The sequence below is a fragment of the Somniosus microcephalus genome, chromosome 11, assembly GCF_052327205.1.
Source record: "Somniosus microcephalus isolate GS21.2 chromosome 11, FLI_Smic_1.0, whole genome shotgun sequence".
NCBI classification, from domain to species: domain Eukaryota; kingdom Metazoa; phylum Chordata; class Chondrichthyes; order Squaliformes; family Somniosidae; genus Somniosus; species Somniosus microcephalus.
In genome coordinates, this window is record NC_140997.1 from 230,969,572 (window position 1) to 230,984,399 (window position 14,828).

A 14,828-nucleotide genomic window follows, 5' to 3' on the forward strand; every position below is an offset into this window, starting at 1 on the left:
CACTCCTTTCCCCCCCGCCCCCCCCCCCCTTTCCTTTTGTTTCACTCTCCCACCTGGCAGCTATCTCTTGCCCTGCCAGTACAATCCACACCTAATCTCAGCCTATTACCATCTCGTCTGGCTTCGAACACCTTTTATTGTCTCTTCTACTTCTTTTGTCTCTTTCACTTCTTTTGTCCGATCGCAGCCCTGCCTTCGATCTATTTTCTTTTCTTTCCAGTTTTGAAGAAGGGTTCGACCCGAAACGTCAACTCAAATTTCTCTCCACGGATGTTGCCTGACCTGCTGAGTTTTTCCAGCATTTTCTGTTGTTATATCGCAGTTATAAGCCTGTCTGCCTGACTCTGATTTAAGTCGACGCATCTACATGCTTGATTGAACGCATTAAAGCATAGATACAACACTCACCAATCTACCTGTCATAGATGCATCTGTCATAGTGTCAGCTGTGGCTTAGTGGGTAGTATTCTTGCCCTCTGAGTCAAAAGGTTGTGGGTTCAAGTCCCACTCCAGGGACTTGAGCACAAAAATCTGTGCTGACACTCCAGTGCAGTGCTGAGGGAGTGCTGCATTGTCAGAGGTGCTGCCTTTTGGGTGAGACATTAAACTCTGTCTGCTGTCTCTCAGGTGGATGTTAAAGATCCCATGGCACTATTTTGAAGAGCAGGGGAGTTCTCCCCGGTGCCCTGGCCAATATGTATCCCTCAATTAACAGCACAAAAAAACAGATGATCTGGTCATTTTCACATTGCTGTTTGTGGGAGCTTGCTGTGCGCAAATTGGCTGCTGCGTTTCCTACATTATAACAATGATTACACTTCATTGACTGTAAAGCGCTTTGGGATGTCTGGTGGTCGCGATCGATAGATTTTTGGATATTAAGGGAATCAAGGGATATGGGGATAGTGCAGGAAAGTGGAGGTGAGGTAGAAGATCAGCCATAATCTTACTGAATGGCGGAGCAGGCTTGAGGGGCCGAATGGCCGACTCCTACTCTTATTTCTTATGTTCTTATGTGAAAGGCGCTATAGAAATGCACGTTTTTTTTTAGCATCGGTAGTAGTGACCACCGCACAGTCCTTGTGGAGAGGAAACATAGAAGATAGGAGCAGGAGTAGGCCATTCGGCCCCTTGAGCCTGCTCCGCCATTCAATGCGATCATGGCTGATCATCCAAATTATAGTAACATAGAAGATAGGATAGAAACATAGAAGATAGGATAGAAACATAGAAGATAGGAAAGTCGGGTCTTCACCCTGAGGACACCCTACATCGCGCGTGGCGCTACCACCGCGCTAAATTCAACCAGAGATTGGCAGCGCAGATGCATCTGTCATAGTGTCAGCTTGGCCGGCTCGGGTGACCAACTTCGGGCTTTTCCGTCAAGCCTCGTCATCTGGTCTGGCAGCACATCGGCTGTTTCCGTCGAACCCTCCCCGCACAACAGCTCGGCGCGCCGATCACGTGATCTTTGACGACGTTCGGGTATTTCCGTCAAATCGATCACCTGGCCTGCATTCGACTCGGGCTTTTCCGTCGATCAGCTGGTACCCGAGCGCGGGGCTGTGATTGGCTGGCGGGCCCCGATTGTCCCCGCCCACTGGACGTCAGGGGGGTGGTCAGGTGGTACCCGAGCGCGGGGCTGCGATTGGTCGACGCAAGCTGACGTGTCTTTCAGGCCCTTTTCTCGAGTCGATTTTTCTCCTTTTCGCGGAGTGAGAGACGCCGGGCCGGAGCGGACCGCCAGAACTAGACCCTTGACGACAACACCGACCGCCAACATGGGCAGTAAGTCGCATCGCGCCGCGGAACCAAGCCGTCCGCCTCCTCATCACCCGCAGGCCTCGACCGAGCTTGGGCCTCGAGTGATTTTTGTGACCCGGCTTTGAGTGCCCTTTCCCCCCGGGTGAAGTGAAGTAAAATATTTTGATTTTAACACAGGGGGGGGGGGATTCGAAGGAGGCGGCAACCTTTACAACAGGGCAATATAAATTTAAAAGGGGGCTAAAAAAAAATTCCGTTTGTAATTAATTTTTTGAAAAATCCTTGAGCCGCGCCCTTCACACCGGAAAATCTGGCCCCGCTCCCTCCCTCCCTGCCCGGGCCGGCCGGTGGGTGACGCTGGGGGTTGGGTTGGGTTGGAGGCGTTCAGACGCCACGTCGCCCTTTTTTGGTTGAAGTGCTGACGGATCCTTCAGGAGCAGCAGTGAGAGAAAGACCTTGCATTTCTACAGCGCCTCTTCCACCAGCTCAGCACCTCCCCAATAGCCAATGAAGCACTTTAAAAAAAAAATTTTTGAAGTGTAGTCACTGTTGTAATGTAGGAAAAGGCGGCAGCCAATTTGCGCACAGCAAGATCCCCACAAACAACATAGGAATATATCCAACTCAAAATAAGTGGTCTGTAGGGGCCAATATTTATCCCTCAACCAACATCACAAAGATTATCTGGTCATTTTCACACTTATAAAATTCTGACAGGACTGGACAGACTAGATGCAAGAAGGATGTTCCCTTCCTGAACTCCACAAATAAACTCTAAAGCCTGCACTTCTGCCAATGCACTTTATTATGGTTCTGTTTATGTTAATGTATTACAAGCCAAATGAATGTTGAATGTTTAAATGTCTTAATCTAAATGTACACTCTCGGGAGCCGCAAGCCTACATTTCGTTGTACTGCACTTGTGCACTAACTGACAATAAAGATGATTATGATTATGATGGCCATGGAGTCCAGAACCAGGAGTAGGCCATTTGGCTCCTCAAGTCTGCTCTGCCATTCAATGAGATCATGGCTGACCATCCAAACTCAGTACCCTGTCCCTGCTTTCTCCCCATATCCCTTTTAACCTTAAGAAATATATCCAACTCCTTGAATATATTTAATGAATTGGCCTCTACTGCCTTCTGTGGTAGAGAATTCCACAGGTTCACCACTCTCTGGGTGAAGAAATTACTCCTCATCTCTGTCCTAAATGGCTTACCCCTTATCCTTAGACTGTGTCCCCTGGTCCTGGACTCCCCCACCATCGGGAACATCCTTCCTGCATCTAGTCTGTTTGGTCCTGTTAGAATTTTATAAGTGTGAAAATGACCAGATAATCTCTGTGATGGTTGAGGGATAAATATTGGCCTGTATGGACCATTTATTTTGAGTTGGATATATCTCTTGAGGCTAAAGGGATCAAGGGGTATGGGGAGAAGGCAGGGACAGGGTACTGAATTTGGATGATCAGCCATGATCTCTTTGAATGGTGGAGCAGGCTCGAGGGGCCGAATGGCCTACTCCTGCTCCTGTCTTCTATGTTTCTATGGGACACCGGGGAGAACTCTTCTGTGAAGTGCCACGGGATCTTTTGCATCCACCTGAGAGATTCCCCTAGAGTCTGCAAATCTATCGATCTCAGTCTTGAATATTCTCAACGATTCAGCATCCACAGCCCTCTGGGGCAGAGAATTCCAAAGATTCGCAACCCTCTTCAGTGAAGATAATTCCTCCTCATCTCAGTCTTAACTGGCTGACCCCCTTAGGGGTGGGGGTGAGGGGGGTTGTCAATGATCCCTCAACCCTATTTCAAAGAAGAGCTGGGTTTTTGTGCTCCAGTTTCAGGAGTGGGACTTGAATTCACAACCTTCTGACTCGGACTAGAGAGAGGATGCTACCCACTGCGTCACAGCTGACACTCTCTCTGCACCGACTGAAACCTTGCTCCCTCGCATTTAAATCCAGGTTGGGTCCTTTCCCAATTCTTAAATCTTTTATCTTGAAGTGCTGAATGACATCTCACTGCCAGAAGTCATGGTTGATTGAGGCAACTGATTTTGATTTGCTCATCTTTTTCAGACACCCAGCAATGGCAGGACTTTTTTTAAATGCATAAGCAGAGATTGCAATTCTTTGTACAATAAATTGGGCTCCCTTGGATGAGAGTGTGTTAGTTTGTGGGAGGTATCATGTCGTGCCCAACACACTTGCCCTTGTGCTACCGCGCAACATAAAGGTCAACATTTTCGATGTTTTGAATTGAAAGCAAGAATTGCTTGAGTGCACAAGTGAGGTGAAAATATAATTTTGTCTATAGTCTACTCTTAATTCAAAGCTTCTTGATTCAGAATATCCGATCCAAATATTTTTAGCATGATTCCCACTTTACTGTGTTTAAAAAGAAAGACTTTAATTTCTATAGCGCCTTTCACGACCACTGGCATTCTCGATGCTTTACAGCCAATGAAGTACTTTTTTTTTTTGAAGTGCAGTCACTGTTGTAATGTAGGAAACTCGGCAGCTAATATGCGCACAGCAAGCTCCCACCAACAGCAATGTGATAATGATCAGATAATCTGTTTGTGATGTTGGTTGAGGGATAAATTTTGTCCCAGGAGAACTCCCCTGCTCCTCTTTGAAATAATGCTATGGGATCTTTATGTCCACCTGAGAGCAGACGGGGCCTCGGTTTAATGTCTCATCCGGAAGACAGCACCTCTGACAGTTCAGCACTCCCTCAGCACCGCACTGGAGCGTTAGCCTAGATTTTTTTTTGTTGCAATTCTTGGATAATGAATTGGGGCTCCATTGAATGAGTGTGTATTAGTTTGTGATTAGTTTGCAAACAGATTATCTGGTCATGATCGCATTGCTGTTTGTGGGAGCTTGCTGTGAGCAAATTGGCTGCCATGTTTCCTACATTACAACAGTGACTATGCTTCAAATGTACTTCAATGGCTGTGAAGCGCTTTGGGACGTCCGGTGGTCGTGAAAGCTGCTATAGAAATGCAAGTCTTTCCTTTTCTTGGTTCAGAATATCTGATGGAAATATTTTTAGCACTATTCCCACTTTGCTGTTGTTCAATCACTTAATTAAAATGATTGGATATTTCCAACTATTAATATCCAAATACAGGAAACTTTGGTTTATCCGGAAGTTATATGTCCGGAATACTTGATCTAACGGCAAAAATCAGGAGCTGTTTTCTGTAAGTTTTTTTTAAGTTCTCGTTGCTTTTCCCCCCCCCCCCCCAGTCAGGCACTACAAGGTCTGTAGCTATAGTAACAGTTTCAGCTAGAGACGCTTGCAGCTGACTGTTTAGAAGCTGTTGCTAAGCAACAGTGTTTGTTGTCAGATACGGAGATGAAAACCTCCGTATGCTTCAACATTAACTTTGTATGTCCGGCAGTTTTGATAGATCGGCAACAGCTCGGTCCTGTCGGTGCCGGATATCTCAAAGTTTCCTGTATCTTATTTTTAGGGTTGTGGGCTTTGCATTAAAATCTTTCTCCTTGGGTCTAATAAGGTGGTTGGTATGGTATTGATTTTGTTTCAACAGCTTACTGAAGTGGCAAATAATGTCTGATAGTTTTAAAAGCAAATAAAGGTAGATTGAGCATTTCTATAGTACATTTCACAGCCTCGGGGCATCCCAAAGTGCTTTCCAGCCAATGATGTATTTTTGAAGTGTAGTCACTGTCGGAAATGCAGCAACCAATTTGTGCAGAGCAAGGTCTCACAGCAGCAGCGTGATGATGACCAGCTCGTCTTTTTAGTGATGGTGGTTGAGGGATAAATATTGGCCCAGGACGCCAATGAGAACTTCCTTGCTCTTCAAAATACGACCACGGAATCATTGAAGTCTGCCTGAGGCGGCAGACGGGACTTCAGCTTTACATCTCATCTGAAAGACGGCACCTCCGACAGGGCAGCACTGAAGTGCCAGCTTTACGACCTTAAGTCTCGAGTGGACTTGAACCCACAACCTCTGGCTCGGAGGCGAGGGTGCTACCCACTGAGCCACTGCTGACCACTATCGACCAAAGCTGATGCCTACGTATTGACCAATATTTAAGTAGACCAGTGATATCGTGATTAATATGTCGGATTTTTTTGATTTGAGGAAGTTGGATGTAGAGCCATGAGCCATTGTGCAGGGCACCACAGTTGCAAAGAAGAGAATACAGGAAACTCTCGTTTAAACGGCACCTAAATATCCAGAATTCTCTCTTAACCGGCAAAATTCATACTCCGAAAACACCTCAATAACCGGAAATGTTTCCGAGTCCGCCGCGGTGGCCGAGTTAGTCAGTGGGGGTAGTTCTCCAAACTGCCACTACTCTGCTTCTTGGCGCTGTCGGAAGTCCGAACACCTCAATAACAGGAGTCTGACTCTCCCGTGCTGCCGGGAGTACTCAATTACTGTATACTGCACATTTCTTGATTTTTAAATTTTTATTTGTTAAAAATAGTCTTGGTAGATAACCCCCTCCGTCATCGGGAATTTTTAATCAACCGTCACCATCCTGGTCCCGTTGGTGCCGGATACCAGAGAGTTTCCTGTATAATGAATTTCTTTCATTTACCTGATTTTTGTCTAACAGTTTAGTGTGTCACACAATTAATTTAGTTTCTGAAACGGTGATACTTGCTAGGTAATCATATGGCCAAGTTGAAATACAGTAAATGGGTAGTAAGTGATACCAAGCACAGACTTTAATGGCCATAGCTTGTAGGGACAAGGGAATGACGAGGAGTACCACAGTTTTGAGTTCTGGGGAAAGAATGAATTTGGGAGATATTGCTGTTTGTTTCTAAAAGGCTCACTGGTGCACTTGTGAGCCTTTTGGGAGGCTTGTAAACCATTTTGAGACCCAGTATATTCATCTTTTTATTTATTGAAATAACTTCATTTACAATTTGTGTGTGTTTTTCCTTTGACAAATTTACCTGTGTTTAAAGCTTGACCTGCAGTCTCTCCTGTATAAAAGAGACAAAAGGTTTAAATGCCCTTAATTGTTTTGTGGTCGTGGAGAGAAATCTGCCAAATGTATGCCAATATTTTCAGCATATCAATGATGCAGTACTGTAGCCTGGTCTGGAACACGAGTTCTAGATTCCAACTGCGCTGATGAGCCGAGGATCAATTATTTCTTATCTGGGAGCAATAGCTATAGGCAGTTACCTGGCCTGTGTGGTCGCGCCCCTTTGTGCATAGTGGCCTCTGAAGGTTGTGTGCCCATATAAAACATTCTGGAGTGCATTTCTAATCTCTTCCTGGAGTGTACGATAGAACCTTCTTAACTGGCAGACCCACGAAGTGAGCCTGTGGCATGAAGACCCGAGGTGCTCACTGCTGGGCACCACCAAGGTTGGAAGAGAGCAGCTTTTGTGTGTGGCTCTGGCAGGGCTAGAGATTTTAGTGTCAAAATCCAAATGCACTTTTTTTTCTTGGCTTAAGAGTAAACATCAGTTTTGGTCATAAGAATTAGGAGCAGGAGTCGGCCACACGGCCCCTCGAGCCTGCTCCGCCATTCAATAAGATCATGGCTGATCGTCGACCTCAACTCCACTTTCCCGCCCGATCCCCATATCCCTTGATTCCCCTAGAGTCCAAAAATCAATCTCTCTCTGCCTTGAATATACTCAACGACTCAGCATCCACAGCCCTCTGAGGTAGAGAATTCCAAAGATTCACCACCCTCTGAGTGAAGAAATTCCTCCTCATCTCAGTCCTAAATGGCCGGTCCCTTATCCTGAGACTATGCCCCCTAGTTCTAGACTCTCCAGCCAGGGGAAACAACCTCTCAGCATCTACCCTGTCAATCCCCCTCAGAATCATATGTTTCAATGAGATCACCTCTCATTCTTCTAAACTCCAGAGAGTATCGGCCCAGTCTACTTAATTTCTCCTCATCGGACAACACTCTCATCCCAGAGATCAAGGTGTAGGATGCACTGTTGGGCACAAAGTAATGCTCCCTCAACTGTTTTGAACTACATGCCTTAACCCAAACTTTGGTGGAGCATTTGTTCCTACCCCACAGGGACATTTTGATTTCTTCCAGTTATCCTTGTCCTTGTGAGCTTACTGGGTAGGACACATCCTGGGTATTTATATTCTGGGTGGAAAGTGCACAAACCCATCTCGGAGGATCTTTCAAGCCATCTGTGTGGATTTAAGCCCACATGCAAAGTTGACGGGGCAGTGTACTAGCCAGCTGCAGTATGGGTGTGTCTATTTTCAGTTGCCCACCACTGGAAGGGTCGGTCCACATATTTGGTCTGTTTTTAATTAACTGCAAGTACACGTGTAATGTAACTGAGCTAAATTGAGATTGTGTGCTGTTAGCAAACATTTGATCATTTGGATATTTTAGCATTGGCTACCTTGACATGATGTGTCACTTCCTATGAAACTGGCTATAACATTAAACTAGCATATTATGCACGTACAAAAATAGCAGACATCCTGGTCCATCCAGCCTCTCCTACATATTGTGATGCACAAGGCATCATCACAACTATGCTCAACTCCACACCCATGCTGTGAAATTCCTCTCCAATCCCCTTGGGTCATCAAACCCTAGTCCAAGAAATCACATTGGCACTGATTTACGTAACAGGATACCTACCTCTTGTACAAGGTGATCTCCGCCCCAGCCAGAATCAGGTCCAGCTGTTGTTTGGAGGCGAATCAATGTTCACGGCAGGGGCTGGCAACCTGTTTCACAAGTCCACTATTCTCTGGTTAAAGAACCAGCTTAACATCTGACCTAATTCTGCTTTTACATATCTTAGAATGTGTGACCCCCCATGTCATCCTTAACCGATTTAGTTGAAATAATTGGTCTCTTCTTAGGCAGTCCCTTGGAACTGAGGATGACTTGCTTCCACATTAATAATGAGTTCTCAGGTGACTGATGAGTCCAATGCGGGGCCTACAGTCTCTGTCACAGGTGGGGCAGATGGTGGTTGAACGGGTGGGTGGGGTGCTTGGGTTGACGTGTGCTCCTTGCGCTTGGCTTCTGCTTGCTCCCGGCGAAGAGACTCAGTGTCCGGTGTCTCCATAAACACAGTCTAGCCCTTTGTTATTTTATAAACTTCTATCAAAGCACAACCAAGTCTATGCATTTCTGAAGTATACAGACCCAGCTCACTGAGCTTACCTGGGTAACTAGGGTGTTTTAATCTTGTAATTTCGTGGTGTGGAGCATAAACACCGGCACGGACCTGTTGGGCTGAATGGCCTGTTTGTGCTGTAAATACTTTGTAATCTTGTGCCCTCCTCTACCCTTTCCAAAGCTTCAACATCCCCCACCATACGAAGAGATAAAACTGGGTACAGTATTTTATCCGAGGTCTATCCCATGTCTTAGAGTGACAGTATTTTATGGAGCGGTGAATGCAGGTGGAGGGGCAGTTTTCTTTTCCATGTGTCGCCTGTTTTTTGTTGTAAGGCAGGGAAGAGACCATTGTGCAAAGATGTAGCTGTGTTTCCTAGAAAGGGGAAATCACAGGAGCTGTGTGCTCTATTCAGTGTCATCACTGGCCTTGTGTATCTTGGTGTCAATATACAACCAATAGGGAAAAGCATATTGGAAGCTAAAATGTGTTGTGTAATACTTTAAACTTGTTGCCCCCAAATTGCTCCCTCAATAGCCACTGACTTGCCCTTCACCCTTGTATTATGCAAGATGTTTTCACAGTTCCATTGGTATGATGATTTTGTAGATTCCCCCATTATTCTTCACTGAAACCTCACTGACGACACTGCTCTGGACATTACAACAAAGTGCAGCATAAACCTAGAGGTCCCACTGAAGTCCACTCAGTGACCAAAAAAACCCCCCAGACCAAATGACTTCCAATATGGGACTTGTATTCCCCTGTGAAGCAGTGAGTAATTGAGCCATAGAGGCAAAGATTCTGGGTTTACTTCTGTCTGTGCTGTGTTGGTAAGTTAGCTGATGTTGGGGAGGACATCAGCAAGAGTGTTGCAGTTTTCCTTAATGCCCTGGTTTAAGAACAGTATTCAGCATCTCTTGGTGGGAAGTGAATGTTTGCCCATTCTGTGAGGATCAGGTCTAGATATATTGTTCCTGCTGTTGAATAGCCTGCTGACACTTGCTTTTGAAGCTCGCTCCATAATATTGTACGTGCTGTTGAGTTAGGAGAGGGCATCTTAACAAAAGAATTAGGAGCAGGAGTCGGCCATACAGCCCCTCGAGCCTGCTCTGCCATTCAATAAGATCATGGCTGATCTTAGCGTCATAACGGCACAGAAGGAGGCCATTCGGCCCATCGAGTCTGTGCCGGCTCTCTGTGCAGCAATCCAGTCAGTCCCATTCCCCCGCTCTATCCCCGTAGCCCTGCAAGTTTATTTCCCTCAAGTGCCTATCCAGTCTCCCCTTGAAAACATTGAGTGTCTCTGCTTCCACCACTTCCGTTGGCAGCGAATTCCAGTCAATCTTCTGTCTTAACTCCACTTTCCTGCCCGATCCCTGTATCCCTTGATTCCAAAAATCTATCAATCCCAGCCTTGAACATACTTGGCGACTGAGCATCCACAGCCCTCTGGGGCAGAGAATTCTAAAGATTCACAACCTTCTGAGTGAAGAAATTCCTCCTCATCTCAGTCTTAAATGGCCGATCCCTTATCCTGAGAGTATGCCCCCTAGTTCCAGACTCTCCAGCCAGGGAAACAATCTCTTGGCATCCACCCTGTTGTGCCTTGGGAATCGTGCCCCAACAATGAGTCAATCCCTTCAGGAGCAGTAGTGAAAGTTAGTTGGTAGAAAAAGGGACTCTCCTGGTACGGGTCTTGCAAAATAAAATTTGGTCAGCATTGTGTTATGGCAGTGTGTTCCTCACTGTTGGCTAGCCCAGCCAGACCTGGGGATTACTTGGTGCTGTGTGTGTGTTTTTGTATTAAATGATTTTAAACAAATGTCCTTGCTTTGCTTTCCAGTAAAATTCCTTGAAGTTATCAAACCATTCTGTGCGGTGTTACCAGAAATCCAGAAACCAGAAAGAAAGGTAAATTTGCCAGCTGTTTTCTTAATCTGTTTTAATCTTTCATAAAAGCGACACTACAGAAAGATAACTTGCATTTATAGATGCCACCTTATCACACCCCAAAGTTCATCACAGCCAATGAATTACTTTGGAAGTCCGGTCACTGTTGTATCAGTAAATGTGGCGCCTAAGATCCTACAAACAGAAAAGAAATGAAAGACCAGTTAATCTGATTGTTGGTTGAGAGAACTGGGAAAACTCCCAGCTCCTGTTCAAATAGTGCCACCGGATCTTTTACGACCACCTGAATAGGTGGCCTTGGTTTAACTTCTCATCCAAGGTGACGGCGCTGCTGACTGTGCAGAACTTCCTCAGTGCTGCATTGCAGTGTCTGATAGATTATGTGCTCAAGCAGGGCTCAAACCTAAAACCTTCTGATTCAGAGGCCATGGTGTTGCTAACTGAGCCACGATGGTGGTATCTTTCCCCCCCCGTGCTGCCATATTTTCTCAAAGCTGCTGCTTTCCATTAGAAAAGGGCAGTAATTTGTTACTGGTTGTTTGTGGTTAGTGTGAAGTAGTGGTGACGTATGGTTGAAAAGGCCATTTAATTCTGTTTCCTTTGTCGTTTATGATTATTGTATGATGGACTTCCTTCCACTGTGAGGGCGGTGCTACAAAATGCATCCTTTGATGGCTTAATTTTGAAAGTAGATATATTTTGCAACTTCCTTCTCTTGAAAAAGGTTGTGTGTGCTGCAGTCTGGTTCCATAGACGCTGGCTGCCCTTTGCTACTTCACCCAAGTGGCCATTCGTAATGCCTGAACCTAGACCACAAGCCTAGTCAGCAGGTAGTTTGCAGAGGGCATCACGGCCAATCTGGATCACTGATCCAGGGATGCCGAGGCCAGTTGACTCGGGTAGAATTCGAGACCGCACGGGAATCAAGCCATGGACCCGTGCACAGTACTTCAGAGCATCTAGAATTGTAAAGCCTCACCGTGTCTCTCAATTAAATGACATGTACCTGGGTTACTGAATACATTCCCATAGTCGACAGCTCTCATTAGCCAGGTGCACCGTTGTCTAGCCTTTGCCGCAGGGAGCACAATCTCTATTTCCTCTCTGGCGCTAGAGACGCAGGATTAAGACACTGCAGAGGTGGTTGTCTGGCTCTTTAATGCACTTCTGTGTTATTTTCAGCTGCCTTGCTGTTTTCTGTGCTTTGGGAGTTCTCTTAACTTGTAAATATTGACACTTAAAAGTTGCATTCGAGTGACGCGAATCGTCGTTTTTTTTTTAGTCTTAAATTTAATAACTTGTACATACTCGAGGAAGCTAAAATCATATTTGTATAGCCATGGAAAACCAGGCTAAAGGTGAAAGCCGTGTCCAATTTCCTCTTGCTAATTCGAGCCTCATTTTAAAAAGGAAATCAGTAACAGCTGGATACGGTATGGCCCTGAACACGATCGCTTTCATATTTGAAGAACTGTTACAATGCATAACTTCATTCGGAACGAGGCTGGGTATTAAAGCTTGGAAATGGGCGTGAAGCAATCTGCACACCGGCATGGCAGATGGGCTGCAGCTATCGGCATGCTGAGCGGAGCTCCTAATCATTGATCACAACAAGCCCAGAGGGGTGTGGAGACCTGTTGAGTTTCCCCCAAAATGTGCTCTTGGCTGCTGTCTCTCTTTTTCTCCCCCCCCTTAAATGCCAAGCCTAGTTCAAAGCAGATTTTGATTTGTTGAACAATTAATCCCCGTGTCACGACCTATTTGAGAGGAAGTGGTTTGCTGGTTTATGACAACAATGTGGGGTAGCTAACAAAAATGTTATCTGTTGCATATCTTGCAGAGCAAGAGCGGAATTTGGTTTTGGGGTGAGGGGTGATATGCAAATAATGTTCAATCAAAAGTTCATGTAATATGTGAGCAGAAACCTTGTTGGCCTAATTTACATGACAAATTTTGATTTTTGTAACAATGTTTGGCACTAGATAGTAAATCAAGTAGATCATGTGAGCTGGTTCTTTCGATATAATTTATTTTAAACTCCCCTAATGCCTTTATATGCTAATTAACTTGGTAGATTATTCCCATGTTTATCACCCTTTTTAAGTAAAAAGTTTTTTTCCCAAGCTTGCCTTTAAATTTGCCTTTTGTTTCAGTAACTTAAAGTTGGCCTATTTTTTTTCTAGCCTGACTTGCCTTGAAATAGTATTCTGGGTTTACCTTACCTGTGCCATTTAATATGTCTCAGTACAATGCCTCTCCCGTTTAATATTTTTGTGCTTGCAGTCCTCTTTCCTTGGGTGCTGTGTACAAACTAGGCTTCCCTGGGATATAGAAGGTTGAGGGGTGATTTGATTGAGGTATTCAGGATTTTGAAAGGAATTCATGGGTTAGATAAACTTTTTCTGCTGGTGGGAGTCTGGGGCAAGGGGATATAACCATAAAAGCAGAGCCAGGCCATTCAAGAGAGGTTAGGAAACACTTTTTCCTGCAGAGAGTGGTAGAAGTGTGGAAAACACTCCCACAAAAAGCAGTAGATGCTAGCTCAATTAATTTTAAATCTAAGATCAGTTTAGACAAGGGTATAAAAGGATATGGAGTTAAGATACAGATCAGCCATGATCTCTCAATGGTGGAACAGGCTCGAGGGGCAGAATGGCCTCCTCCTGTTCCTATCGGTAGCATTTTGGTATCTGATAATGGGTTGAACAATCGTTTCAATGTTCTGATTCTGTTTTTTTTCTAGATTCAGTTTAGAGAAAAGGTACTATGGACGGCAATTACACTCTTCATCTTCTTAGTCTGTTGCCAGGTCAGTAATTATATACTTGTTGACATTGTTCACTCTGGACGCAGTCAAACAGTTGGGCTGGAAACACACAATTCTAGTAATTTAACTGAGGGTTTGCTTAAGTTACAGTACAATTCCAGTAATGCTGTATAATATAATTACCAACACCGTGCTGGTCAATGGGCATCTGTGGAAAGAACAGATGTGCTGACTTATCTCTCCTGGCCACAGGTGCTGACTAACTGGAGTGTTTCCAGTATTTTCTGTTTTGTTTCGGATTTCCTGCATCTACTTTTTGAGTGTATTTGTCACTTTGGGGTAGACTTCACAGAAACCCCACAGTGCAGATAGAGGCCATTTCGGCCCATCGAGCCTGCACCGACACATATCCCACCCTATCCCCGTAACCCCATGTATTTAATCCCCCTAACACTAAGGGTCAATTTATCATAGCCAATCAACCTAACCCGCACATCTTGTCTCAGGAAAACCTGCAATTGCTTATAAAGTCGTTCTTGTCTTTCAATCTCTTCAGATTCCTTTATTTGGCATCATGTCCTCAGACTCTGCAGATCCTTTCTACTGGATGAGAGTTATTCTGGCTTCAAACCGAGGTAATGGAAGTTTATTGTAAATTGAACTTGATGTCCACAATTAGTTTGGGTAGCGGAGTGTTACTTATTATACGGCCCAAGAGTCACTTAGACACAAGTGAAGGGGAGGTAGGTCATATCGGTAGATGTGCTACTGTGTATTTGTGAGTAAGGTGCACGACCGCACACAGATCGAGGTCCCACGTGGGCCGCTCACAGCTGCTGCCACTGGAAGAGATGCCGTGCAGCAAATTTAAAGGGCAGGGGGGAAATTAGAGGGAACATTGTGTGCCTCCATTTATACATCGCTGTGGGCTATAAAGTGGAACTGGAACTCAACAATGTGCTCAATTCTCTTCCTGTGCAGTGAAAGAAAGGAAGGGAATTAACAGGCATGGCTATACCATAGTGCAAGTGAAAGTCGACTATTGTTCGTTCCACTAGAGCCATCAGTCCTCCTGGGTTTCTTCCCTCCTGTGCATAAATACCTGGTGTCCAGTTTGCATTTGCCTGGAGTGGCAGGTTTGAAATTAGAAGCTCTCACACTGTGCGTGCAGAACGCCATCTTAATCACTTTCTGGTGCAATACGTGGATCATACCTGAGGTGGCCCTCGATAAAGATTGCTCAGGATTCCAGAG

At 45.1% G+C, this 14,828-nt stretch overlaps 2 protein-coding genes across 2 annotated transcripts in view; one reads left to right on the plus strand and one right to left on the minus strand.

Annotated features, from left to right (window-relative positions):
* The first annotated feature begins 1,635 nt into the window (after nt 1-1,635).
* LOC147111328 (protein transport protein Sec61 subunit alpha-like 1) overlaps nt 1,636-14,828 on the plus strand; it is a 30,646-nt gene continuing 17,453 nt past the window's right edge. Inside the window, exons 1-4 of the mRNA XM_086002113.1 lie at nt 1,636-1,788; nt 10,740-10,807; nt 13,551-13,616; nt 14,131-14,209. Of these exons, the coding sequence (XP_085858239.1) occupies nt 1,782-1,788; nt 10,740-10,807; nt 13,551-13,616; nt 14,131-14,209 (220 nt within the window). The 5' untranslated portion in view covers nt 1,636-1,781. The remainder of the gene's footprint in view (nt 1,789-10,739; nt 10,808-13,550; nt 13,617-14,130; nt 14,210-14,828) is intronic.
* Nucleotides 10,875-14,828, minus strand: part of ruvbl1 (RuvB-like AAA ATPase 1) — a 137,446-nt gene continuing 133,492 nt past the window's right edge. The window contains exon 11 of the mRNA XM_086002114.1: nt 10,875-10,981. Within this exon, the coding sequence (XP_085858240.1) occupies nt 10,930-10,981 (52 nt within the window). The 3' untranslated portion in view covers nt 10,875-10,929. The remainder of the gene's footprint in view (nt 10,982-14,828) is intronic.